The sequence below is a fragment of the Vulpes lagopus genome, chromosome 11 (assembly GCF_018345385.1).
Source record: "Vulpes lagopus strain Blue_001 chromosome 11, ASM1834538v1, whole genome shotgun sequence".
Taxonomy (NCBI): Eukaryota; Metazoa; Chordata; class Mammalia; order Carnivora; family Canidae; genus Vulpes; species Vulpes lagopus.
The window spans coordinates 28,127,619-28,151,820 of NC_054834.1; the positions used below are offsets into that span (position 1 = coordinate 28,127,619).

At 73.2% G+C, this 24,202-nt stretch overlaps 2 protein-coding genes and 17 non-coding genes across 19 annotated transcripts; 11 read left to right on the plus strand and 8 right to left on the minus strand.

The window, feature by feature from the left end:
* Nucleotides 1–487: 487 nt before the first annotated feature.
* On the plus strand, nucleotides 488–4,811 carry LOC121471524 (basic proline-rich protein-like). Its single transcript, XM_041722340.1, has 8 exons — nucleotides 488–496; nucleotides 1,151–1,313; nucleotides 1,763–2,565; nucleotides 2,646–2,903; nucleotides 3,203–3,399; nucleotides 3,567–3,926; nucleotides 4,012–4,273; nucleotides 4,545–4,811. The coding sequence occupies exons 1-8, from the start codon at nucleotides 488–490 to the stop codon at nucleotides 4,809–4,811; spliced, it is 2,319 nt and encodes a 772-aa protein (XP_041578274.1).
* TRNAE-CUC lies at nucleotides 1,280–1,351 on the minus strand. Its single transcript has one exon. It is a non-coding gene; the product is annotated as a tRNA-Glu (tRNA).
* On the minus strand, nucleotides 1,684–1,755 carry TRNAG-UCC. The gene has a single exon. It is a non-coding gene; the product is annotated as a tRNA-Gly (tRNA).
* On the minus strand, nucleotides 2,457–2,528 carry TRNAD-GUC. Its single transcript has one exon. It is a non-coding gene; the product is annotated as a tRNA-Asp (tRNA).
* Nucleotides 3,159–3,241, plus strand: TRNAL-CAG. The gene has a single exon. It is a non-coding gene; the product is annotated as a tRNA-Leu (tRNA).
* Nucleotides 4,812–4,825: 14 nt separating the features above from the next.
* Nucleotides 4,826–4,896, plus strand: TRNAG-GCC. Its single transcript has one exon. It is a non-coding gene; the product is annotated as a tRNA-Gly (tRNA).
* A 1,967-nt stretch (nucleotides 4,897–6,863) lies between these two features.
* Nucleotides 6,864–6,935, plus strand: TRNAG-UCC. Its single transcript has one exon. It is a non-coding gene; the product is annotated as a tRNA-Gly (tRNA).
* Nucleotides 6,936–7,264: 329 nt separating this feature from the next.
* Nucleotides 7,265–7,336, plus strand: TRNAE-CUC. The gene has a single exon. It is a non-coding gene; the product is annotated as a tRNA-Glu (tRNA).
* A 4,387-nt stretch (nucleotides 7,337–11,723) lies between these two features.
* On the minus strand, nucleotides 11,724–11,794 carry TRNAG-GCC. Its single transcript has one exon. It is a non-coding gene; the product is annotated as a tRNA-Gly (tRNA).
* A 1,602-nt stretch (nucleotides 11,795–13,396) lies between these two features.
* Nucleotides 13,397–13,479, minus strand: TRNAL-CAG. The gene has a single exon. It is a non-coding gene; the product is annotated as a tRNA-Leu (tRNA).
* Nucleotides 13,480–14,109: 630 nt separating this feature from the next.
* On the plus strand, nucleotides 14,110–14,181 carry TRNAD-GUC. Its single transcript has one exon. It is a non-coding gene; the product is annotated as a tRNA-Asp (tRNA).
* A 705-nt stretch (nucleotides 14,182–14,886) lies between these two features.
* TRNAG-UCC lies at nucleotides 14,887–14,958 on the plus strand. Its single transcript has one exon. It is a non-coding gene; the product is annotated as a tRNA-Gly (tRNA).
* Nucleotides 14,959–15,293: 335 nt separating this feature from the next.
* On the plus strand, nucleotides 15,294–15,365 carry TRNAE-CUC. Its single transcript has one exon. It is a non-coding gene; the product is annotated as a tRNA-Glu (tRNA).
* A 4,386-nt stretch (nucleotides 15,366–19,751) lies between these two features.
* On the minus strand, nucleotides 19,752–19,822 carry TRNAG-GCC. The gene has a single exon. It is a non-coding gene; the product is annotated as a tRNA-Gly (tRNA).
* Nucleotides 19,823–19,836: 14 nt separating this feature from the next.
* Nucleotides 19,837–22,952, minus strand: LOC121471525 (translation initiation factor IF-2-like). The gene is made up of 7 exons (XM_041722341.1): nucleotides 22,516–22,952; nucleotides 22,101–22,401; nucleotides 21,763–22,020; nucleotides 21,267–21,463; nucleotides 20,740–21,099; nucleotides 20,393–20,654; nucleotides 19,837–20,103 (listed from the first exon to the last, which is right to left on the minus strand). The coding sequence occupies exons 1-7, from the start codon at nucleotides 22,950–22,952 to the stop codon at nucleotides 19,837–19,839; spliced, it is 2,082 nt and encodes a 693-aa protein (XP_041578275.1).
* Nucleotides 21,425–21,507, minus strand: TRNAL-CAG. The gene has a single exon. It is a non-coding gene; the product is annotated as a tRNA-Leu (tRNA).
* TRNAD-GUC lies at nucleotides 22,138–22,209 on the plus strand. Its single transcript has one exon. It is a non-coding gene; the product is annotated as a tRNA-Asp (tRNA).
* On the plus strand, nucleotides 22,928–22,999 carry TRNAG-UCC. Its single transcript has one exon. It is a non-coding gene; the product is annotated as a tRNA-Gly (tRNA).
* A 352-nt stretch (nucleotides 23,000–23,351) lies between these two features.
* Nucleotides 23,352–23,423, plus strand: TRNAE-CUC. The gene has a single exon. It is a non-coding gene; the product is annotated as a tRNA-Glu (tRNA).
* The last annotated feature ends 779 nt before the right edge of the window (nucleotides 23,424–24,202 follow it).

Here is a 24,202-nt window from a genome sequence, read left to right on the forward strand (position 1 = left end):
GATACAGGGTAGATTGAACACCTCCCATTACTCCCTTCATAGTGATTCAAAACCATCGCCAAAGAGGGTCTGGAACTCCATAGAGAATTACTAATCTATGAGTATAACCATACATTTTTACACTGAAATGTGAAACCAAACTGCAAGTTACTCTAAATCAGGGAATAACTTTTAGTAATAAAAGTAATTTGAGCGGCTCTATGATATTGTAAGAACATTAACTTTTCAGGATTTTTTTTAACAGCAAGGGCATTTTACCAAAACTTCTGGCATTTCCACTGGTAGATGCTGCCATTCGGAGACGCCTGGCTAGAGAAGCCCAGATCGTCCATTACACATGCTTAAACTCAGAAAAACACCAATACTGGTACACTTAATATGGACAGTTTGCTAAATGTAAACAAGGTAGTTTATCCTGCTTCTAAAACCTGATCAAAGTCGTCTTCATAAAACAGAACATAGTAGCATGGAGTTTCTATGCTAGACAATGAAGCAGGTAACTGAAACACATTGATTCCTCCTGGACACATTTTGGGTTGAATCAAAGGTTTTCATAAAAAAAAAAATCACAGTCCAAATTAGTTACACGTACAGGGGTAACAGCAGACCACTGGGCACGGGCCAAAGGACTTTTTGATTCCCTTACATTTTCGTACCAGAGTCTTATGATCAACATCCTATACTAAAGAAACCCATTAGTTTCAGAGTATAGATACGTATTAATATGAGAGTGGATTATCCCACAAGAGGCTAAATGCCTAAGCGGTCGGGGAGTGTCCTGCAGGATCACCTAAAAAAACAGGAATTTTTGATTCCTGCCAGCACGGCCACAAAAATAACAAGCAGAGTGAAATATGGAAAAAAAGAGGATTCTTCCAAAAGGAGGAGCCTTCCAAAAGGTCTTCAAAGATAGGACAGAACACGGAAGGGAGGGAAAGACAAACCTAGTATATGGACAATGTGTTACATACTGGTAATAGAACACACTGAATGGAATGCAGACTTCACAAAAGGACGGTGTGTGATTTCGCTGGAGAAGCATTCGGACGGGAAACTGGCATAAGGGGCGAGAGAAAGGGGGAGTATATCCTGGCGGAGGTGCAGAGCAGCTCCAAACAGCTTCCAGATGTAAACAAGTGCGCACGCGCAGCCTCGGTCGGGGCCAGGGAGACGCACCAGCGAGCTTGCGCTAAAAGGGGTGCGCGGCGGCGGCGGCGCGCCGCGGAGGTCGGTCGCTAGGCATGGGCCAGGCCAGGCTTGCGAGAGGAAGAAGAAAGGCTTCCCTGACCGGGAATCGAACCCGGGCCGCGGCGGTGAGAGCGCCGAATCCTAACCACTAGACCACCAGGGAGCGTCAGGCTGCGCGCCTGGCCCGTGCGCCCTGGACCCGGCGCCTCCCTCCCTACCGCCCACTCGCCTCGGCTTGGCCTCCAGGGCCCCCGCCGGGCCACGCGCAGCCGCCCGCCGGCCCCGCCGAGCCACCTGGCCGGACCGCCCGCCCGCCCGCCTGCCCGCCCGCCGCGCCGTCAAAACGCAGCGCGCCTCCTCCTCCTCCTCTCTCACACACATACACACACACACACACACTCACACACGCACTCAGCGTCGCGCCCGGCTCCCGGCTCCCGGCTCCCGGCTCCCATCGGGCCTGAGCACCGGGAGCCGCGCAAAACGTTGGCCAGCTGCGTTGGCCGGGAATCGAACCCGGGTCAACTGCTTGGAAGGCAGCTATGCTCACCACTATACCACCAACGCTGCACAGCCCGGGCCGCCCCCGGACGCCGACCCAGGCTCCGCACCAGCGCCTCCTCGGCCTCTCGCCACCGCCTCCGCCGCCTGCCGCAGCCCTGCCCCGACGTGCCGGCCGTCCGCAGCTCTGCGCCCCACCCGCGCCAGCCCCACGCAGCCCTTGCTGCTCCGCACGCACGACCGCCCGCCGCCGCCGCCCGCCTCTGGGGGGCGCTCTCGCCGCCCTGCGGCTCCGGGGCCCTCGGCTGCCCGCCGGGGAGCCCCACCCCTTGCCCCCGGGCGCGCTGCCCTCCCGCCACCCGCTCCGCTCCCCGCCCCGCCCCGCCCCGCCCCGCCCCGCCCGCACGGTCGGCCCGGCCCCCACGGCCACCTCCACGGGAAGCCCGGCAGCCGGGCAGCTGTCCGTCGCGTGAGCGAGGAGCCCGTGGCGGCCAGCCTCCCGTCAGGAGGTCCCGGCTGGGCTGGGCCGAGCCCGCACGCGCCAGGGCGCCAGGGCGCCAGGGCCGACGAGGAAGGGCAGGGGGTGCGGGGGGTCGGGTCGACGGCGGGCAGGACGGGCCCCCGCGGTCGCCCCGCGCCTCTGGCCGCACGGGGCCGGGCGGAGGCACGAGGGAGGAGAAGGAGGAGAAGGAGGGCCCTGGGGGCCGGCGTACGTTTGGGCAGCAGCGCGGCGGCGGCGCCCGCGACCAAAAGAGGGCGTGTCTCGCCTCCCCGTCGGGGAATCGAACCCCGGTCTCCCGCGTGACAGGCGGGGATACTCACCACTATACTAACGAGGACGGCGGCGGCGGCCGCCCGGGCGCCCGACCCCTCTCCGCCCGCCCGCCTGCCTGCCGGCCTGCCTGCCTGCCCACGCCCACCCGGGCCCTCGACGTCCCGCGCGCCCGTCCTGCCAGGCGCCCGCCACGTGCCCCGGGCCACGGCCCACCCGGCCCGACCCCCCGGCCGCCGCGTCAGCGCGCACAGCAGTCCCCCGGCCCGACTCGGAGCGTCGGGCCCCGGACCCGGACCCGCCGCCGCCCCCGCCCAGCCGCACGGGGATGGCGGCGGGAGAAGACGCCCGACACGGCGAGCAGGAGGCCCCGCGCCGGGGATGGGCCGCGGCGGGCGGCGGGGGCGGCGGGGGCGGCGGGGGGCCGGACGCCGGCAGCAGGGTGCGCGCCCCGGGAAGGGCGAGGGCGAGGGCGAGGGCGAGGGCGAGGGGGAGGGGGAGGGGAGGGGGAGGGGGCGGCGGCGAGGACCGCGACGAGGGCGGCGGCGCCAGCAGAGTCAGTGGGCGGGCCGTTGGCCTCGTCGACCCGGACGCGAGTCCCGTCCGTCCGTCCGTCGCGCACCCACACGGCCGCCAGCCAGCTCCGGGGTCGGCGCCGGGTCCCAGCCAGGCGAGCGGCGGCGCGCCCAGGCCCGCCGTCAGGATGGCCGAGCGGTCTAAGGCGCTGCGTTCAGGTCGCAGTCTCCCCTGGAGGCGTGGGTTCGAATCCCACTCCTGACACGCCCACCTTTTGGCCCGCCCAACGCGGGCTCTCCGCACCCGGGCCTGGACGACGCCCTGTCTGTCCCGCCTTACACGCCGCTGAGGGCTGGCGGCGCCCTGGCACACGTGGCCCGGGACCCGACCCACGCAGCTGCAGCGCCTCGGCCCTCCCGGCCGCAGGCTTGGCGCCCCGCGCCCTCCCTCCCCCGCCACCTCCCGCGCCTCTCCCTCCTCCCCATCCCACGGCGGCCGCGGGCCTCGGCAACTCGGCGGGCACGTCTCTCCTGCCCGGCTCTCCGGGGGCTCCGTTTGCCCTCTTCCTTCCCGCCGCCGCCCCCTGCAGGCGAGCCGCGGGCCGAAATGCCGACAGCCCCGCGCGGGCCGGGCCACGCTCCCACCTGTGCCCGCTGAGGGGCGCGCCTCGCTCGCCTCCTCGCTCTCCCAGCCCCGCCCTACCCCTCCGCCCGCCCGCCCGCCCGCCCGCCCGCCGGGAGCGCGGGGTCCCCACGGCCTGTCCTTTCCGCCGGCCCCCATTCATTCCGTGGTCTCCACCCCCCGCCCCCGCCCCGGGGCGCCCACGAGGCGTGGCCACCTGGAGGCCTCACCACGGCCACACGCCCGCCACGCGGGCAGCCGAGCCCTCCGCGCGCCAGCCAGAGACGGGACCCCCGCCCCGTTCGCTGGGCCTGGCCCGGGGGGCGGGGTGGGGCCCACCCCGCCGTGGTGGCTCCGGGGAGCCCTGAGCGCAAGGCAGCCCTGCCTCCACGGGCCCCCGACCCGGGCGCCAGGGCGCGCGTCTCCGCGCCGGAAGCCGCTGCGGGGCCGGGACTCCAGGACGCCAGCGCGCTCCCTCACCGCGCCGCCCGCCAGCCAGCCGGCGGCCGCTCGGCCCGAGCGCACCTGCCGGCCTCACCCCCACCGCAGCCCAGCCGGCCCCGACGGAGAGCTGCGGGCAGAGCTCACACGCCTGTCTTTGGCCTCTTGGCTTGGGCGCTACTCGGCGGCCCCGGGCGGCGCTACCGGGCCCCCATCTCCGACGCCGACACCGACGCCGACACACACACGCGCGCACACACACGCGCGCACACGCACACACCCCCACCCCACGGCACCCCGGGAGCGCACACAATCCGAGCTCCGGGCCCCAGCCGGCCCCCACCGGCGCGCACTGCACGGGCCGGAGAGCCATCCGCCCAAGGGCCTTCGGGGGGGCGCCGGGAGGGAAGGGAAGGTCCGCGCTGAGCTGCGCAGGCCACAGACGCCCCGCGCTGCCTGGGAATCGGGCGCGGGTCAGGCTTGGCCAGGCTCCTCCCCCCGGCAGGACAGTGTCTGGCGGCGGCCCCGCCCCAGGGAGAGGGCACAGGGTGAGCCTAGCCCGCCTCGGGGCCTCGCTGGGACCGTGGGCGCCGCGCGCCGGCCCGAGCCCGAACCCGAGCCCGAGCCCGAGCCCAGGCCCTCGGCGCCTCTGCACGGGCGCGGAGCCTGTCTTGCAGACCGCGCGGGCCCACCGCCCGCCCCCGCGCAGCGGGTGCTCACCACTGGCGGTGCCAGGGCGACGACGAGCGCCGCTGGGGAAGCCGTCTGGTGACCGCCGCCACCGGTGCATGGGTGGTTCAGTGGTAGAATTCTCGCCTGCCACGCGGGAGGCCCGGGTTCGATTCCCGGCCCATGCAGCGCGCCGCCCCCTTTTGGCCGCGCGCGCCCCCCTCTTCCTCGCGCACGCGCTCAAGCCACAGGGCCTGAGCCTGAACCAGCTGTGCTCACGCCGGGGGCCCTGCCCTCCTGCCCCGCCCCGCCCCGCCCCGCTTCCCCCTGCCTACTTGTCTGTTCTCTCGCCCCTGGCCGCCCTGGCCGCCCTGGCCGCCCTGGCCGCCACGCTTCACCCGGCTGCCCGCCCCCTGCCGCCCGCAGTGGCCCAGGTCCCTTGCCCGGCCCCGCGTTGTCCTTGCCCTTTTTCTCTCCGTGACCCTGACCCAGACGGCGCTTCGCTCACCCACGTCACTTCAAGCAATGCTTCCAAGCACCGCCCGCGCCCGCCCGGGCACAGCCCACCTCCACGCTTTCCACATTCCCTCCCTCAATGGCTCATCCTACCCACACTCCCCAAACCCTCATCTCTTTGCACGACGACCGACCACCAACCACCTTGCCACCCCTCTTCTGGAGGGGCCCTCAGCCACTCCTCAGAGCGCGCCAGGGAGCCCCGTTTCACAGCACGACATCCTCCCGATGGCAGCCCGGGATGCTCTCTTTGGCGACCTGGCCGCGGTCTCCGTCAAACACGGGCCACTCCCCACTGCTAAAGTCATCGCGAGCACCAGGTCCATCCACCTTAGCCAGCACCGGCGCTAGCACACCCAGCCTCGAGGGACAGCGCCACCGCCACGGCTGTCACCAGCACGTCGAGTCCACGAACGGCGGCGCACCAGCATGGGCATCACCGCCAAGGGCACATGGAGGTACCCTCCCCCCCCCGCCCGGCCTCCACGACCCCCGCAGCACTTGGTCCACCACCAACCCCCAGGACCACCATCCCCACACCACCACCAGCACCAGCACCAGGACCACCCACCACCATGCCAGAAGCAGTTGCACCAGCAGCAGCAGCAGCAGCAGCAGCAGCAGGACGTGCCCACCGCCAGCAGGCCAGCATGGGCATGGTCACCAACAGACTGAAGTCCTCCGCGGTCACCACCACCACCGAGGCCACCATCAGCACACCGGCACGGGTAGCATGGCCCACGGCCCTGAAGTCCTTCACCCTCCCTCACCACGACCCCACCAGCACCGAGTCCGCCACCAAGCCCCAGGACCACCAGCACACCACCACCGCGATAGCAGCAGCAGCAGCAGCAGCAGGACCGAGGCCGGCGCCAGCGCACGGGCATGGGCATCGCCGAGTCCACTGTCTCCACCGGGGCCCGGAGGGGCGCCGTCACCAACAGCGCCAAAGTTTGCCACCCCCATCACCGGTGGCGGCGGCGGTGGCGGCAGCAGCAGCAGCAGCAGCTTCACCAGTACCAGCGCCGCCGGCCCCTCCCCCTCCCCTCCCTCTCCCCTCCCCCTCCCCCTCGCCCTTCCCGAGGCCCGTCCTGCCCGCCATCGACCCGACCCCCCGCACCCCCTGCCCTTCCTCGTCGGCCCTGGCGCCCTGGCGCCCTGGCGCCCTGGCGCGTGCGGGCTCGGCCCAGCCCAGCCGGGACCTCCTGACGGGAGGCTGGCCGCCACGGGCTCCTCGCTCACGCGACGGACAGCTGCCCGGCTGCCGGGCTTCCCGTGGAGGTGGCCGTGGGGGCCGGGCCGACCGTGCGGGCGGGGCGGGGCGGGGAGCGGAGCGGGTGGCGGGAGGGCAGCGCGCCCGGGGGCAAGGGGTGGGGCTCCCCGGCGGGCAGCCGAGGGCCCCGGAGCCGCAGGGCGGCGAGAGCGCCCCCCAGAGGCGGGCGGCGGCGGCGGCGGCGGCGGGCGGTCGTGCGTGCGGAGCAGCAAGGGCTGCGTGGGGCTGGCGCGGGTGGGGCGCAGAGCTGCGGACGGCCGGCACGTCGGGGCAGGGCTGCGGCAGGCGGCGGAGGCGGTGGCGAGAGGCCGAGGAGGCGCTGGTGCGGAGCCTGGGCCGGCGTCCGGGGGCGGCCCGGGCTGTGCAGCGTTGGTGGTATAGTGGTGAGCATAGCTGCCTTCCAAGCAGTTGACCCGGGTTCGATTCCCGGCCAACGCAGCTGGCCAACGTTTTGCGCGGCTCCCGGTGCTCAGGCCCGATGGGAGCCGGGAGCCGGGAGCCGGGAGCCGGGAGCCGGGCGCGACGCTGAGTGCGTGTGTGAGTGTGTGTGTGTGTGTGTGTATGTGTGTGAGAGAGGAGGAGGAGGAGGCGCGCTGCGTTTTGACGGCGCGGCGGGCGGGCGGGCGGTCCGGCCAGGTGGCTCGGCGGGGCCGGCGGGCGGCTGCGCGTGGCCCGGCGGGGGCCCTGGAGGCCAAGCCGAGGCGAGTGGGCGGTAGGGAGGGAGGCGCCGGGTCCAGGGCGCACGGGCCAGGCGCGCAGCCTGACGCTCCCTGGTGGTCTAGTGGTTAGGATTCGGCGCTCTCACCGCCGCGGCCCGGGTTCGATTCCCGGTCAGGGAAGCCTTTCTTCTTCCTCTCGCAAGCCTGGCCTGGCCCATGCCTAGCGACCGACCTCCGCGGCGCGCCGCCGCCGCCGCGCACCCCTTTTAGCGCAAGCTCGCTGGTGCGTCTCCCTGGCCCCGACCGAGGCTGCGCGTGCGCACGAGGCCACCCGCCCCGTCGAGCCCAAGGCAAGGCTTGCCGAGCGGTGCCCTGGCGGGCTCCGTCGGGCCGGCCCAAGCCTTTTGGCCTCGCTGGCTGGCTGGCTGGCTGGCTGGGCGGCCGGCAGGTGGGCCGACTGGAGGTCTCGGCGTCTCGCGGGGCAGCCTCCCCCGGACGCTCGCCTGGCTCCCCGTCTCACTCCGCCCCAGGCCCGACAGGCCGGGACGCCGTCCGACCCCAGCCGAGGCCACCCACAGGCCGGGCGCCTCGGGCCTCCGTGGGTGCTTGGACTCTCCCGCAGCACCACTGCCGCCGGGAGAAAGGTCGTGGCGGCTCGCAGCCCCCCGCCCCCGGCCCCCCGCTGGCTCCTTGGTGAGGTGCTACTTGGCGGCGGCCGCGCTGGGGGGATGTGGGGACGGCGGGCCGAGGCGGAGGGGGCCGGTTGTGGGGAGGGTGAGCCACCTGTCTCTCTCTGAGTCGGGGGTCGCTTGCTGGAGCCCCCGGTGCCTTCTCTCGGCCGGCCGTCGGCCCGGCAACCGCCAGCGATGGAGCTGCACGTGGGTGGTGGTCTTGGGCGGGGATGAGAGCAGAGCGCCGGCCCCCGCCGGCCCCCGCCGGCCCCCGCCGCCCCCGCCCGGGCAGGCGGTGGTTGGAAAGCGGTTGTGGGCGTCTCCCGGTGGCCGGACCACCAGGCAGTGGAGGCCAGAGAGCAGGGAGATAGATGCGGGAGGCCAGTGGGGCTAACCCGCGGGCCGGGCAGGTGGGAGGCGGCGGAGGCACCCCGGGGACAGACGGGGTGCCCTTGGAGGCCCCGGGTCAGTCCAACTGCACGACCGCTACCCCGAATCCTGGGGCAGAGGGGCAGGCGTGTTCCCCGACACAGCTTCCTCCACCCCGGCCCCCGGCCCCCGGCCCCCGGCCCCCGGCCCCGGCCCCCGGCCCCCGGCCCGGCCCCGGCCGCGGCCCCAGCCCCACGTGGCCGGCGCCCCAGCTGGATGCCGCTCGGAAGGTGCTCCCCTTGGCGCCTTAGCGCCCCCCCTAGGCAGGAGAGCCTGCAGCCCTGTCTCCGCCCGGGTGCGGGTCTCCTGGCGCCGCTGCTCCTGCAGGTGAACCGCAGCGCCCGGCCTCCTTCCTGCCAACGCTTGCACGCCGGCCCTCCAAGGCTTTGCTGTGTGTCCAGAGACTGTCTCCGTCGGAGGCGCAGAGGCCGGCCCGCGCTCTGCGTGAGCCTTCCGGGGCTCGCTGGCTGGATTTGGACACCGTCCGGCCGGCGGTGGAGAGGAGCGCCTGTGGGCCTCCGGGTGCTTCCCGTCAGCACGGGCAGTTCCCTCAGCGCCCTCGCCTCTCCCTCTGGCTGTATGGGTGGGGGTGGGGGTGCGGGGAGTCCGCGACGGTGGGGGATAGCGCTGGACGAAGGTGTTCTCCCCCGCGCGTCGCCTCCCACCCGGGTCAGGGCACCTGCCCCGCGCCCCGGAGTCCTGCTTTGATTTCCTCTCCCGTCTTGGGCTGCGGCTCAGGCCCGGAGCTTGGGGCCCTTTCTGTGCACCCCTTCACCCTCCTGCTGCAAAAGCTGTTCTCAGGAAAGAGCTGATAAACTCATTCACTGCATCCTGCCTGGGGATTTGCTTTCCAGCAGGGTCGTCAGGGGGCGTGTGAGGACGATGGTTGTGACTGGACGGCGGGGGAGGGGGGTGGGGGCGGTGTCAGCCCCCTCTTTTGCTCACGTGGAGGTGAGCTGCCCCCCATCCCGGCAGGGTGACTCACTCCCTCAGCGCCTTCTCCCCACGGCCCGTCCTCTACCCCCCGAGGTCATGGCCCATGTGAGCGTGGAGGATGCTGAGCTTTATGAGAATCTAGGACAAACCCAAGTCAGTCTGGTGCCCTGTCAAACCCCTTAGTGCTGTAATCAAAAAAACTAAATTGTGTGTGTGTGCGTGTGTATGTGAAAAAAAAAAAAAAAAAAAAGCGTCCCGGAAAGAGGGCAGGGCCAGGAGCGGCCGAGCCGGGCAGTGGGAGAAGGAGTCCCGGGTGTGTGCGTGGAGTGAGGGCCCGGGAGGTGTGGCGCCGGCGGGCACTGGCCGAGAGTGGGGCTGGCCACTGAGGCAGGGCACCCTGCCCGGCGCCTCGCCTGCACCTGTGCACCTGTGCGGGCGGGCGAGCTGTGAGGTAGGGGAGGGGACACGCTGGGCGTGTGCCTGAGGAGCCTGTGGGAGACCCGGACTGCGGGCATTGAGTGTAGGACGTGGGTGTGGGGTCCAAGGGGTCGGTGGTAGATGGAGGGTTTGAGCTTGGAGGCTGGAAGGAGCAGCACGTGGCACGTCGGGGTGGGTGTCGATGGGGAGTCGTCCCGGTGCCAGAGGGCTGGGAGACCCCGTGGTGGCGGTGGACGGCGGGCGGGAGAGGTGCCTGGAGGCCGCTGGGCTGCGCTGGGCTGCACTGGGCTGCGCTGCAGGGTGGCCGGGCAGACGAGTGGGTGAGCGAGCGAGCGAGCGAGTGAGCGAGTGAGCGAGGTGCAGGGGGCGGGGGTGGCAAGCAGGCAGCTGCACGGGCTGGCTAGGGAAAGAGAGAGGGAGGGAGGGATGGAGGGAGGGAGGGAGGGAAGGAGGGAGGGAGGGAAGGAAGGAGAGACCGGGTGTCGGAGCTGTTCCCACGGGGTGAGGAATTCCACCGACCCGGAGATGACCATTCCCCGTCATCGTCATGGGGACCACCAGGCACGTCTCAGGTGTCAGGTGTCGTCGTGGGCTTGAGATTCAGGGAGGCCAAAGGGACAGACGCAACGCACAATCATCGACAAATGAGGACTCGGAAAGGAGGGCGCGTGGAGGCGGGTGACAGGGGTGGGGACGTTGGGGCAAGAGGGGCTGGTGGAGGTGGAGGGGCCGGCGGCGCTGGTACTGGTGTTGCTGCTGCTGCTGCTGCTGCCGCCACCGCCGCCGCCACCGGTGATGGGGGTGGCAAACTTTGGCGCTGTTGGTGACGGCGCCCCTCCGGGCCCCGGTGGAGACAGTGGACTCGGCGATGCCCATGCCCGTGCGCTGGCCCCGGCCTCGGTCCTGCTGCTGCTGCTGCTGCTGCTGCTATCGCGGTGGTGGTGTGCTGGTGGTCCTGGGGCTTGGTGGCGGACTCGGTGCTGGTGGGGTCGTGGTGAGGGAGGGTGAAGGACTTCAGGGCCGTGGGCCATGCTACCCGTGCCGGTGTGCTGATGGTGGCCTCGGTGGTGGTGGTGACCGCGGAGGACTTCAGTCTGTTGGTGACCATGCCCATGCTGGCCTGCTGGCGGTGGGCACGTCCTGCTGCTGCTGCTGCTGCTGCTGCTGCTGGTGCAACTGCTTCTGGCATGGTGGTGGGTGGTCCTGGTGCTGGTGCTGGTGGTGGTGTGGGGATGGTGGTCCTGGGGGTTGGTGGTGGACCAAGTGCTGCGGGGGTTGTGGAGGCCGGGCGGGGGGGGGGAGGGTACCTCCATGTGCCCTTGGCGGTGATGCCCATGCTGGTGCGCCGCCGTTCGTGGACTCGACGTGCTGGTGACAGCCGTGGCGGTGGCGCTGTCCCTCGAGGCTGGGTGTGCTAGCGCCGGTGCTGGCTAAGGTGGATGGACCTGGTGCTCGCGATGACTTTAGCAGTGGGGAGTGGCCCGTGTTTGACGGAGACCGCGGCCAGGTCGCCAAAGAGAGCATCCCGGGCTGCCATCGGGAGGATGTCGTGCTGTGAAACGGGGCTCCCTGGCGCGCTCTGAGGAGTGGCTGAGGGCCCCTCCAGAAGAGGGGTGGCAAGGTGGTTGGTGGTCGGTCGTCGTGCAAAGAGATGAGGGTTTGGGGAGTGTGGGTAGGATGAGCCATTGAGGGAGGGAATGTGGAAAGCGTGGAGGTGGGCTGTGCCCGGGCGGGCGCGGGCGGTGCTTGGAAGCATTGCTTGAAGTGACGTGGGTGAGCGAAGCGCCGTCTGGGTCAGGGTCACGGAGAGAAAAAGGGCAAGGACAACGCGGGGCCGGGCAAGGGACCTGGGCCACTGCGGGCGGCAGGGGGCGGGCAGCCGGGTGAAGCGTGGCGGCCAGGGCGGCCAGGGCGGCCAGGGCGGCCAGGGGCGAGAGAACAGACAAGTAGGCAGGGGGAAGCGGGGCGGGGCGGGGCGGGGCAGGAGGGCAGGGCCCCCGGCGTGAGCACAGCTGGTTCAGGCTCAGGCCCTGTGGCTTGAGCGCGTGCGCGAGGAAGGGGGGGGCGCGCGCGGCCAAAAGGGGGCGGCGCGCTGCATGGGCCGGGAATCGAACCCGGGCCTCCCGCGTGGCAGGCGAGAATTCTACCACTGAACCACCCATGCACCGGTGGCGGCGGTCACCAGACGGCTTCCCCAGCGGCGCTCGTCGTCGCCCTGGCACCGCCAGTGGTGAGCACCCGCTGCGCGGGGGCGGGCGGTGGGCCCGCGCGGTCTGCAAGACAGGCTCCGCGCCCGTGCAGAGGCGCCGAGGGCCTGGGCTCGGGCTCGGGCTCGGGTTCGGGCTCGGGCCGGCGCGCGGCGCCCACGGTCCCAGCGAGGCCCCGAGGCGGGCTAGGCTCACCCTGTGCCCTCTCCCTGGGGCGGGGCCGCCGCCAGACACTGTCCTGCCGGGGGGAGGAGCCTGGCCAAGCCTGACCCGCGCCCGATTCCCAGGCAGCGCGGGGCGTCTGTGGCCTGCGCAGCTCAGCGCGGACCTTCCCTTCCCTCCCGGCGCCCCCCCGAAGGCCCTTGGGCGGATGGCTCTCCGGCCCGTGCAGTGCGCGCCGGTGGGGGCCGGCTGGGGCCCGGAGCTCGGATTGTGTGCGCTCCCGGGGTGCCGTGGGGTGGGGGTGGGGGTGGGGGTGGGGGTGTGTGCGTGTGCGCGCGTGTGTGTGCGCGCGTGTGTGTGTCGGCGTCGGTGTCGGCGTCGGAGATGGGGGCCCGGTAGCGCCGCCCGGGGCCGCCGAGTAGCGCCCAAGCCAAGAGGCCAAAGACAGGCGTGTGAGCTCTGCCCGCAGCTCTCCGTCGGGGCCGGCTGGGCTGCGGTGGGGGTGAGGCCGGCAGGTGCGCTCGGGCCGAGCGGCCGCCGGCTGGCTGGCGGGCGGCGCGGTGAGGGAGCGCGCTGGCGTCCTGGAGTCCCGGCCCCGCAGCGGCTTCCGGCGCGGAGACGCGCGCCCTGGCGCCCGGGTCGGGGGCCCGTGGAGGCAGGGCTGCCTTGCGCTCAGGGCTCCCCGGAGCCACCACGGCGGGGTGGGCCCCACCCCGCCCCCCGGGCCAGGCCCAGCGAACGGGGCGGGGGTCCCGTCTCTGGCTGGCGCGCGGAGGGCTCGGCTGCCCGCGTGGCGGGCGTGTGGCCGTGGTGAGGCCTCCAGGTGGCCACGCCTCGTGGGCGCCCCGGGGCGGGGGCGGGGGGTGGAGACCACGGAATGAATGGGGGCCGGCGGAAAGGACAGGCCGTGGGGACCCCGCGCTCCCGGCGGGCGGGCGGGCGGGCGGGCGGGCGGAGGGGTAGGGCGGGGCTGGGAGAGCGAGGAGGCGAGCGAGGCGCGCCCCTCAGCGGGCACAGGTGGGAGCGTGGCCCGGCCCGCGCGGGGCTGTCGGCATTTCGGCCCGCGGCTCGCCTGCAGGGGGCGGCGGCGGGAAGGAAGAGGGCAAACGGAGCCCCCGGAGAGCCGGGCAGGAGAGACGTGCCCGCCGAGTTGCCGAGGCCCGCGGCCGCCGTGGGATGGGGAGGAGGGAGAGGCGCGGGAGGTGGCGGGGGAGGGAGGGCGCGGGGCGCCAAGCCTGCGGCCGGGAGGGCCGAGGCGCTGCAGCTGCGTGGGTCGGGTCCCGGGCCACGTGTGCCAGGGCGCCGCCAGCCCTCAGCGGCGTGTAAGGCGGGACAGACAGGGCGTCGTCCAGGCCCGGGTGCGGAGAGCCCGCGTTGGGCGGGCCAAAAGGTGGGCGTGTCAGGAGTGGGATTCGAACCCACGCCTCCAGGGGAGACTGCGACCTGAACGCAGCGCCTTAGACCGCTCGGCCATCCTGACGGCGGGCCTGGGCGCGCCGCCGCTCGCCTGGCTGGGACCCGGCGCCGACCCCGGAGCTGGCTGGCGGCCGTGTGGGTGCGCGACGGACGGACGGACGGGACTCGCGTCCGGGTCGACGAGGCCAACGGCCCGCCCACTGACTCTGCTGGCGCCGCCGCCCTCGTCGCGGTCCTCGCCGCCGCCCCCTCCCCCTCCCCTCCCCCTCCCCCTCGCCCTCGCCCTCGCCCTCGCCCTCGCCCTTCCCGGGGCGCGCACCCTGCTGCCGGCGTCCGGCCCCCCGCCGCCCCCGCCGCCCCCGCCGCCCGCCGCGGCCCATCCCCGGCGCGGGGCCTCCTGCTCGCCGTGTCGGGCGTCTTCTCCCGCCGCCATCCCCGTGCGGCTGGGCGGGGGCGGCGGCGGGTCCGGGTCCGGGGCCCGACGCTCCGAGTCGGGCCGGGGGACTGCTGTGCGCGCTGACGCGGCGGCCGGGGGGTCGGGCCGGGTGGGCCGTGGCCCGGGGCACGTGGCGGGCGCCTGGCAGGACGGGCGCGCGGGACGTCGAGGGCCCGGGTGGGCGTGGGCAGGCAGGCAGGCCGGCAGGCAGGCGGGCGGGCGGAGAGGGGTCGGGCGCCCGGGCGGCCGCCGCCGCCGTCCTCGTTAGTATAGTGGTGAGTATCCCCGCCTGTCACGCGGGAGACCGGGGTTCGATTCCCCGACGGGGAGGCGAGACACGCCCTCTTTTGGTCGCGGGCGCCGCCGCCGCGCTGCTGCCCAAACGTACGCCGGCCCCCAGGGCCCTCCTTCTCCTCCTTCTCCTCCCTCGTGCCTCCGCCCGGCCCCGTGCGGCCAGAGGCGCGGGGCGACCGCGGGGGCCCGTCCTGCCCGCCGTCGACCCGACCCCCCGCACCCCCTGCCCTTCCTCGTCGGCCCTGGCGCCCTGGCGCCCTGGCGCGTGCGGGCTCGGCCCAGCCCAGCCGGGACCTCCTGACGGGAGGCTGGCCGCCACGGGCTCCTCGCTCACGCGACGGACAGCTGCCCGGCTGCCGGGCTTCCCGTGGAGGTGGCCGTGGGGGCCGGGCCGACCGTGCGGGCGGGGCGGGGCGGGGCGGGGCGGGGAGCGGAGCGGGTGGCGGGAGGGCAGCGCGCCCGGGGGCAAGGGGTGGGGCTCCCCGGCGGGCAGCCGAGGGCCCCGGAGCCGCAGGGCGGCGAGAGCGCCCCCCAGAGGCGGGCGGCGGCGGCGGCGGCGGCGGGCGGTCGTGCGTGCGGAGCAGCAAGGGCTGCGTGGGGCTGGCGCGGGTGGGGCGCAGAGCTGCGGACGGCCGGCACGTCGGGGCAGGGCTGCGGCAGGCGGCGGAGGCGGTGGCGAGAGGCCGAGGAGGCGCTGGTGCGGAGCCTGGGCCGGCGTCCGGGGGCGGCCCGGGCTGTGCAGCGTTGGTGGTATAGTGGTGAGCATAGCTGCCTTCCAAGCAGTTGACCCGGGTTCGATTCCCGGCCAACGCAGCTGGCCAACGTTTTGCGCGGCTCCCGGTGCTCAGGCCCGATGGGAGCCGGGAGCCGGGAGCCGGGAGCCGGGAGCCGGGCGCGACGCTGAGTGCGTGTGTGAGTGTGTGTGTGTGTGTGTGTGTGTGTATGTGTGTGAGAGAGGAGGAGGAGGAGGCGCGCTGCGTTTTGACGGCGCGGCGGGCGGGCGGGCGGTCCGGCCAGGTGGCTCGGCGGGGCCGGCGGGCGGCTGCGCGTGGCCCGGCGGGGGCCCTGGAGGCCAAGCCGAGGCGAGTGGGCGGTAGGGAGGGAGGCGCCGGGTCCAGGGCGCACGGGCCAGGCGCGCAGCCTGACGCTCCCTGGTGGTCTAGTGGTTAGGATTCGGCGCTCTCACCGCCGCGGCCCGGGTTCGATTCCCGGTCAGGGAAGCCTTTCTTCTTCCTCTCGCAAGCCTGGCCTGGCCCATGCCTAGCGACCGACCTCCGCGGCGCGCCGCCGCCGCCGCGCACCCCTTTTAGCGCAAGCTCGCTGGTGCGTCTCCCTGGCCCCGACCGAGGCTGCGCGTGCGCACGAGGCCACCCGCCCCGTCGAGCCCAAGGCAAGGCTTGCCGAGCGGTGCCCTGGCGGGCTCCGTCGGGCCGGCCCAAGCCTTTTGGCCTCGCTGGCTGGCTGGCTGGCTGGCTGGGCGGCCGGCAGGTGGGCCGACTGGAGGTCTCGGCGTCTCGCGGGGCAGCCTCCCCCGGACGCTCGCCTGGCTCCCCGTCTCACTCCGCCCCAGGCCCGACAGGCCGGGACGCCGTCCGACCCCAGCCGAGGCCACCCACAGGCCGGGCGCCTCGGGCCTCCGTGGGTGCTTGGACTCTCCCGCAGCACCACTGCCGCCGGGAGAAAGGTCGTGGCGGCTCGCAGCCCCCCGCCCCCGGCCCCCCGCTGGCTCCTTGGTGAGGTGCTACTTGGCGGCGGCCGCGCTGGGGGGATGTGGGGACGGCGGGCCGAGGCGGAGGGGGCCGGTTGTGGGGAGGGTGAGCCACCTGTCTCTCTCTGAGTCGGGGGTCGCTTGCTGGAGCCCCCGGTGCCTTCTCTCGGCCGGCCGTCGGCCCGGCAACCGCCAGCGATGGAGCTGCACGTGGGTGGTGGTCTTGGGCGGGGATGAGAGCAGAGCGCCGGCCCCCGCCGGCCCCCGCCGGCCCCCGCCGCCCCCGCCCGGGCAGGCGGTGGTTGGAAAGCGGTTGTGGGCGTCTCCCGGTGGCCGGACCACCAGGCAGTGGAGGCCAGAGAGCAGGGAGATAGATGCGGGAGGCCAGTGGGGCTAACCCGCGGGCCGGGCAGGTGGGAGGCGGCGGAGGCACCCCGGGGACAGACGGGGTGCCCTTGGAGGCCCCGGGTCAGTCCAACTGCACGACCGCTACCCCGAATCCTGGGGCAGAGGGGCAGGCGTGTTCCCCGACACAGCTTCCTCCACCCCGGCCCCCGGCCCCCGGCCCCCGGCCCCCGGCCCCGGCCCCCGGCCCCCGGCCCGGCCCCGGCCGCGGCCCCAGCCCCACGTGGCCGGCGCCCCAGCTGGATGCCGCTCGGAAGGTGCTCCCCTTGGCGCCTTAGCGCCCCCCCTAGGCAGGAGAGCCTGCAGCCCTGTCTCCGCCCGGGTGCGGGTCTCCTGGCGCCGCTGCTCCTGCAGGTGAACCGCAGCGCCCGGCCTCCTTCCTGCCAACGCTTGCACGCCGGCCCTCCAAGGCTTTGCTGTGTGTCCAGAGACTGTCTCCGTCGGAGGCGCAGAGGCCGGCCCGCGCTCTGCGTGAGCCTTCCGGGGCTCGCTGGCTGGATTTGGACACCGTCCGGCCGGCGGTGGAGAGGAGCGCCTGTGGGCCTCCGGGTGCTTCCCGTCAGCACGGGCAGTTCCCTCAGCGCCCTCGCCTCTCCCTCTGGCTGTATGGGTGGGGGTGGGGGTGCGGGGAGTCCGCGACGGTGGGGGATAGCGCTGGACGAAGGTGTTCTCCCCCGCGCGTCGCCTCCCACCCGGGTCAGGGCACCTGCCCCGCGCCCCGGAGTCCTGCTTTGATTTCCTCTCCCGTCTTGGGCTGCGGCTCAGGCCCGGAGCTTGGGGCCCTTTCTGTGCACCCCTTCACCCTCCTGCTGCAAAAGCTGTTCTCAGGAAAGAGCTGATAAACTCATTCACTGCATCCTGCCTGGGGATTTGCTTTCCAGCAGGGTCGTCAGGGGGCGTGTGAGGACGATGGTTGTGACTGGACGGCGGGGGAGGGGGGTGGGGGCGGTGTCAGCCCCCTCTTTTGCTCACGTGGAGGTGAGCTGCCCCCCATCCCGGCAGGGTGACTCACTCCCTCAGCGCCTTCTCCCCACGGCCCGTCCTCTACCCCCCGAGGTCATGGCCCATGTGAGCGTGGAGGATGCTGAGCTTTATGAGAATCTAGGACAAACCCAAGTCAGTCTGGTGCCCTGTCAAACCCCTTAGTGCTGTAATCAAAAAAACTAAATTGTGTGTGTGTGCGTGTGTATGTGAAAAAAAAAAAAAAAAAAAGCGTCCCGGAAAGAGGGCAGGGCCAGGAGCGGCCGAGCCGGGCAGTGGGAGAAGGAGTCCCGGGTGTGTGCGTGGAGTGAGGGCCCGGGAGGTGTGGCGCCGGCGGGCACTGGCCGAGAGTGGGGCTGGCCACTGAGGCAGGGCACCCTGCCCGGCGCCTCGCCTGCACCTGTGCACCTGTGCGGGCGGGCGAGCTGTGAGGTAGGGGAGGGGACACGCTGGGCGTGTGCCTGAGGAGCCTGTGGGAGACCCGGACTGCGGGCATTGAGTGTAGGACGTGGGTGTGGGGTCCAAGGGGTCGGTGGTAGATGGAGGGTTTGAGCTTGGAGGCTGGAAGGAGCAGCACGTGGCACGTCGGGGTGGGTGTCGATGGGGAGTCGTCCCGGTGCCAGAGGGCTGGGAGACCCCGTGGTGGCGGTGGACGGCGGGCGGGAGAGGTGCCTGGAGGCCGCTGGGCTGCGCTGGGCTGCACTGGGCTGCGCTGCAGGGTGGCCGGGCAGACGAGTGGGTGAGCGAGCGAGCGAGCGAGTGAGCGAGTGAGCGAGGTGCAGGGGGCGGGGGTGGCAAGCAGGCAGCTGCACGGGCTGGCTAGGGAAAGAGAGAGGGAGGGAGGGATGGAGGGAGGGAGGGAGGGAAGGAGGGAGGGAGGGAAGGAAGGAGAGACCGGGTGTCGGAGCTGTTCCCACGGGGTGAGGAATTCCACCGACCCGGAGATGACCATTCCCCGTCATCGTCATGGGGACCACCAGGCACGTCTCAGGTGTCAGGTGTCGTCGTGGGCTTGAGATTCAGGGAGGCCAAAGGGACAGACGCAACGCACAATCATCGACAAATGAGGACTCGGAAAGGAGGGCGCGTGGAGGCGGGTGACAGGGGTGGGGACGTTGGGGCAAGAGGGGCTGGTGGAGGTGGAGGGGCCGGCGGCGCTGGTACTGGTGTTGCTGCTGCTGCTGCTGCTGCCGCCACCGCCGCCGCCACCGGTGATGGGGGTGGCAAACTTTGGCGCTGTTGGTGACGGCGCCCCTCCGGGCCCCGGTGGAGACAGTGGACTCGGCGATGCCCATGCCCGTGCGCTGGCCCCGGCCTCGGTCCTGCTGCTGCTGCTGCTGCTGCTGCTATCGCGGTGGTGGTGTGCTGGTGGTCCTGGGGCTTGGTGGCGGACTCGGTGCTGGTGGGGTCGTGGTGAGGGAGGGTGAAGGACTTCAGGGCCGTGGGCCATGCTACCCGTGCCGGTGTGCTGATGGTGGCCTCGGTGGTGGTGGTGACCGCGGAGGACTTCAGTCTGTTGGTGACCATGCCCATGCTGGCCTGCTGGCGGTGGGCACGTCCTGCTGCTGCTGCTGCTGCTGCTGCTGCTGGTGCAACTGCTTCTGGCATGGTGGTGGGTGGTCCTGGTGCTGGTGCTGGTGGTGGTGTGGGGATGGTGGTCCTGGGGGTTGGTGGTGGACCAAGTGCTGCGGGGGTTGTGGAGGCCGGGCGGGGGGGGGGAGGGTACCTCCATGTGCCCTTGGCGGTGATGCCCATGCTGGTGCGCCGCCGTTCGTGGACTCGACGTGCTGGTGACAGCCGTGGCGGTGGCGCTGTCCCTCGAGGCTGGGTGTGCTAGCGCCGGTGCTGGCTAAGGTGGATGGACCTGGTGCTCGCGATGACTTTAGCAGTGGGGAGTGGCCCGTGTTTGACGGAGACCGCGGCCAGGTCGCCAAAGAGAGCATCCCGGGCTGCCATCGGGAGGATGTCGTGCTGTGAAACGGGGCTCCCTGGCGCGCTCTGAGGAGTGGCTGAGGGCCCCTCCAGAAGAGGGGTGGCAAGGTGGTTGGTGGTCGGTCGTCGTGCAAAGAGATGAGGGTTTGGGGAGTGTGGGTAGGATGAGCCATTGAGGGAGGGAATGTGGAAAGCGTGGAGGTGGGCTGTGCCCGGGCGGGCGCGGGCGGTGCTTGGAAGCATTGCTTGAAGTGACGTGGGTGAGCGAAGCGCCGTCTGGGTCAGGGTCACGGAGAGAAAAAGGGCAAGGACAACGCGGGGCCGGGCAAGGGACCTGGGCCACTGCGGGCGGCAGGGGGCGGGCAGCCGGGTGAAGCGTGGCGGCCAGGGCGGCCAGGGCGGCCAGGGCGGCCAGGGGCGAGAGAACAGACAAGTAGGCAGGGGGAAGCGGGGCGGGGCGGGGCGGGGCAGGAGGGCAGGGCCCCCGGCGTGAGCACAGCTGGTTCAGGCTCAGGCCCTGTGGCTTGAGCGCGTGCGCGAGGAAGGGGGGGGCGCGCGCGGCCAAAAGGGGGCGGCGCGCTGCATGGGCCGGGAATCGAACCCGGGCCTCCCGCGTGGCAGGCGAGAATTCTACCACTGAACCACCCATGCACCGGTGGCGGCGGTCACCAGACGGCTTCCCCAGCGGCGCTCGTCGTCGCCCTGGCACCGCCAGTGGTGAGCACCCGCTGCGCGGGGGCGGGCGGTGGGCCCGCGCGGTCTGCAAGACAGGCTCCGCGCCCGTGCAGAGGCGCCGAGGGCCTGGGCTCGGGCTCGGGCTCGGGTTCGGGCTCGGGCCGGCGCGCGGCGCCCACGGTCCCAGCGAGGCCCCGAGGCGGGCTAGGCTCACCCTGTGCCCTCTCCCTGGGGCGGGGCCGCCGCCAGACACTGTCCTGCCGGGGGGAGGAGCCTGGCCAAGCCTGACCCGCGCCCGATTCCCAGGCAGCGCGGGGCGTCTGTGGCCTGCGCAGCTCAGCGCGGACCTTCCCTTCCCTCCCGGCGCCCCCCCGAAGGCCCTTGGGCGGATGGCTCTCCGGCCCGTGCAGTGCGCGCCGGTGGGGGCCGGCTGGGGCCCGGAGCTCGGATTGTGTGCGCTCCCGGGGTGCCGTGGGGTGGGGGTGGGGGTGGGGGTGGGGGTGTGTGCGTGTGCGCGCGTGTGTGTGCGCGCGTGTGTGTGTCGGCGTCGGTGTCGGCGTCGGAGATGGGGGCCCGGTAGCGCCGCCCGGGGCCGCCGAGTAGCGCCCAAGCCAAGAGGCCAAAGACAGGCGTGTGAGCTCTGCCCGCAGCTCTCCGTCGGGGCCGGCTGGGCTGCGGTGGGGGTGAGGCCGGCAGGTGCGCTCGGGCCGAGCGGCCGCCGGCTGGCTGGCGGGCGGCGCGGTGAGGGAGCGCGCTGGCGTCCTGGAGTCCCGGCCCCGCAGCGGCTTCCGGCGCGGAGACGCGCGCCCTGGCGCCCGGGTCGGGGGCCCGTGGAGGCAGGGCTGCCTTGCGCTCAGGGCTCCCCGGAGCCACCACGGCGGGGTGGGCCCCACCCCGCCCCCCGGGCCAGGCCCAGCGAACGGGGCGGGGGTCCCGTCTCTGGCTGGCGCGCGGAGGGCTCGGCTGCCCGCGTGGCGGGCGTGTGGCCGTGGTGAGGCCTCCAGGTGGCCACGCCTCGTGGGCGCCCCGGGGCGGGGGCGGGGGGTGGAGACCACGGAATGAATGGGGGCCGGCGGAAAGGACAGGCCGTGGGGACCCCGCGCTCCCGGCGGGCGGGCGGGCGGGCGGGCGGGCGGAGGGGTAGGGCGGGGCTGGGAGAGCGAGGAGGCGAGCGAGGCGCGCCCCTCAGCGGGCACAGGTGGGAGCGTGGCCCGGCCCGCGCGGGGCTGTCGGCATTTCGGCCCGCGGCTCGCCTGCAGGGGGCGGCGGCGGGAAGGAAGAGGGCAAACGGAGCCCCCGGAGAGCCGGGCAGGAGAGACGTGCCCGCCGAGTTGCCGAGGCCCGCGGCCGCCGTGGGATGGGGAGGAGGGAGAGGCGCGGGAGGTGGCGGGGGAGGGAGGGCGCGGGGCGCCAAGCCTGCGGCCGGGAGGGCCGAGGCGCTGCAGCTGCGTGGGTCGGGTCCCGGGCCACGTGTGCCAGGGCGCCGCCAGCCCTCAGCGGCGTGTAAGGCGGGACAGACAGGGCGTCGTCCAGGCCCGGGTGCGGAGAGCCCGCGTTGGGCGGGCCAAAAGGTGGGCGTGTCAGGAGTGGGATTCGAACCCACGCCTCCAGGGGAGACTGCGACCTGAACGCAGCGCCTTAGACCGCTCGGCCATCCTGACGGCGGGCCTGGGCGCGCCGCCGCTCGCCTGGCTGGGACCCGGCGCCGACCCCGGAGCTGGCTGGCGGCCGTGTGGGTGCGCGACGGACGGACGGACGGGACTCGCGTCCGGGTCGACGAGGCCAACGGCCCGCCCACTGACTCTGCTGGCGCCGCCGCCCTCGTCGCGGTCCTCGCCGCCGCCCCCTCCCCCTCCCCTCCCCCTCCCCCTCGCCCTCGCCCTCGCCCTCGCCCTCGCCCTTCCCGGGGCGCGCACCCTGCTGCCGGCGTCCGGCCCCCCGCCGCCCCCGCCGCCCCCGCCGCCCGCCGCGGCCCATCCCCGGCGCGGGGCCTCCTGCTCGCCGTGTCGGGCGTCTTCTCCCGCCGCCATCCCCGTGCGGCTGGGCGGGGGCGGCGGCGGGTCCGGGTCCGGGGCCCGACGCTCCGAGTCGGGCCGGGGGACTGCTGTGCGCGCTGACGCGGCGGCCGGGGGGTCGGGCCGGGTGGGCCGTGGCCCGGGGCACGTGGCGGGCGCCTGGCAGGACGGGCGCGCGGGACGTCGAGGGCCCGGGTGGGCGTGGGCAGGCAGGCAGGCCGGCAGGCAGGCGGGCGGGCGGAGAGGGGTCGGGCGCCCGGGCGGCCGCCGCCGCCGTCCTCGTTAGTATAGTGGTGAGTATCCCCGCCTGTCACGCGGGAGACCGGGGTTCGATTCCCCGACGGGGAGGCGAGACACGCCCTCTTTTGGTCGCGGGCGCCGCCGCCGCGCTGCTGCCCAAACGTACGCCGGCCCCCAGGGCCCTCCTTCTCCTCCTTCTCCTCCCTCGTGCCTCCGCCCGGCCCCGTGCGGCCAGAGGCGCGGGGCGACCGCGGGGGCCCGTCCTGCCCGCCGTCGACCCGACCCCCCGCACCCCCTGCCCTTCCTCGTCGGCCCTGGCGCCCTGGCGCCCTGGCGCCCTGGCGCGTGCGGGCTCGGCCCAGCCCAGCCGGGACCTCCTGACGGGAGGCTGGCCGCCACGGGCTCCTCGCTCACGCGACGGACAGCTGCCCGGCTGCCGGGCTTCCCGTGGAGGTGGCCGTGGGGGCCGGGCCGACCGTGCGGGCGGGGCGGGGCGGGGCGGGGCGGGGCGGGGAGCGGAGCGGGTGGCGGGAGGGCAGCGCGCCCGGGGGCAAGGGGTGGGGCTCCCCGGCGGGCAGCCGAGGGCCCCGGAGCCGCAGGGCGGCGAGAGCGCCCCCCAGAGGCGGGCGGCGGCGGCGGCGGCGGCGGGCGGTCGTGCGTGCGGAGCAGCAAGGGCTGCGTGGGGCTGGCGCGGGTGGGGCGCAGAGCTGCGGACGGCCGGCACGTCGGGGCAGGGCTGCGGCAGGCGGCGGAGGCGGTGGCGAGAGGCCGAGGAGGCGCTGGTGCGGAGCCTGGGCCGGCGTCCGGGGGCGGCCCGGGCTGTGCAGCGTTGGTGGTATAGTGGTGAGCATAGCTGCCTTCCAAGCAGTTGACCCGGGTTCGATTCCCGGCCAACGCAGCTGGCCAACGTTTTGCGCGGCTCCCGGTGCTCAGGCCCGATGGGAGCCGGGAGCCGGGAGCCGGGAGCCGGGAGCCGGGAGCCGGGCGCGACGCTGAGTGCGTGTGTGAGTGTGTGTGTGTGTGTGTGTGTGTGTGTGTATGTGTGTGAGAGAGGAGGAGGAGGAGGAGGAGGCGCGCTGCGTTTTGACGGCGCGGCGGGCGGGCGGGCGGTCCGGCCAGGTGGCTCGGCGGGGCCGGCGGGCGGCTGCGCGTGGCCCGGCGGGGGCCCTGGAGGCCAAGCCGAGGCGAGTGGGCGGTAGGGAGGGAGGCGCCGGGTCCAGGGCGCACGGGCCAGGCGCGCAGCCTGACGCTCCCTGGTGGTCTAGTGGTTAGGATTCGGCGCTCTCACCGCCGCGGCCCGGGTTCGATTCCCGGTCAGGGAAGCCTTTCTTCTTCCTCTCGCAAGCCTGGCCTGGCCCATGCCTAGCGACCGACCTCCGCGGCGCGCCGCCGCCGCCGCGCACCCCTTTTAGCGCAAGCTCGCTGGTGCGTCTCCCTGGCCCCGACCGAGGCTGCGCGTGCGCACGAGGCCACCCGCCCCGTCGAGCCCAAGGCAAGGCTTGCCGAGCGGTGCCCTGGCGGGCTCCGTCGGGCCGGCCCAAGCCTTTTGGCCTCGCTGGCTGGCTGGCTGGCTGGGCGGCCGGCAGGTGGGCCGACTGGAGGTCTCGGCGTCTCGCGGGGCAGCCTCCCCCGGACGCTCGCCTGGCTCCCCGTCTCGCTCCGCCCCAGGCCCGACAGGCCGGGACGCCGTCCGACCCCAGCCGAGGCCACCCACAGGCCGGGCGCCTCGGGCCTCCGTGGGTGCTTGGACTCTCCCGCAGCACCACTGCCGCCGGGAGAAAGGTCGTGGCGGCTCGCAGCCCCCCGCCCCCGGCCCCCCGCTGGCTCCTTGGTGAGGTGCTACTTGGCGGCGGCCGCGCTGGGGGGATGTGGGGACGGCGGGCCGAGGCGGAGGGGGCCGGTTGTGGGGAGGGTGAGCCACCTGTCTCTCTCTGAGTCGGGGGTCGCTTGCTGGAGCCCCCGGTGCCTTCTCTCGGCCGGCCGTCGGCCCGGCAGCCGCCAGCGATGGAGCTGCACGTGGGTGGTGGTCTTGGGCGGGGATGAGAGCAGAGCGCCGGCCCCCGCCGGCCCCCGCCGGCCCCCGCCGCCCCCGCCCGGGCAG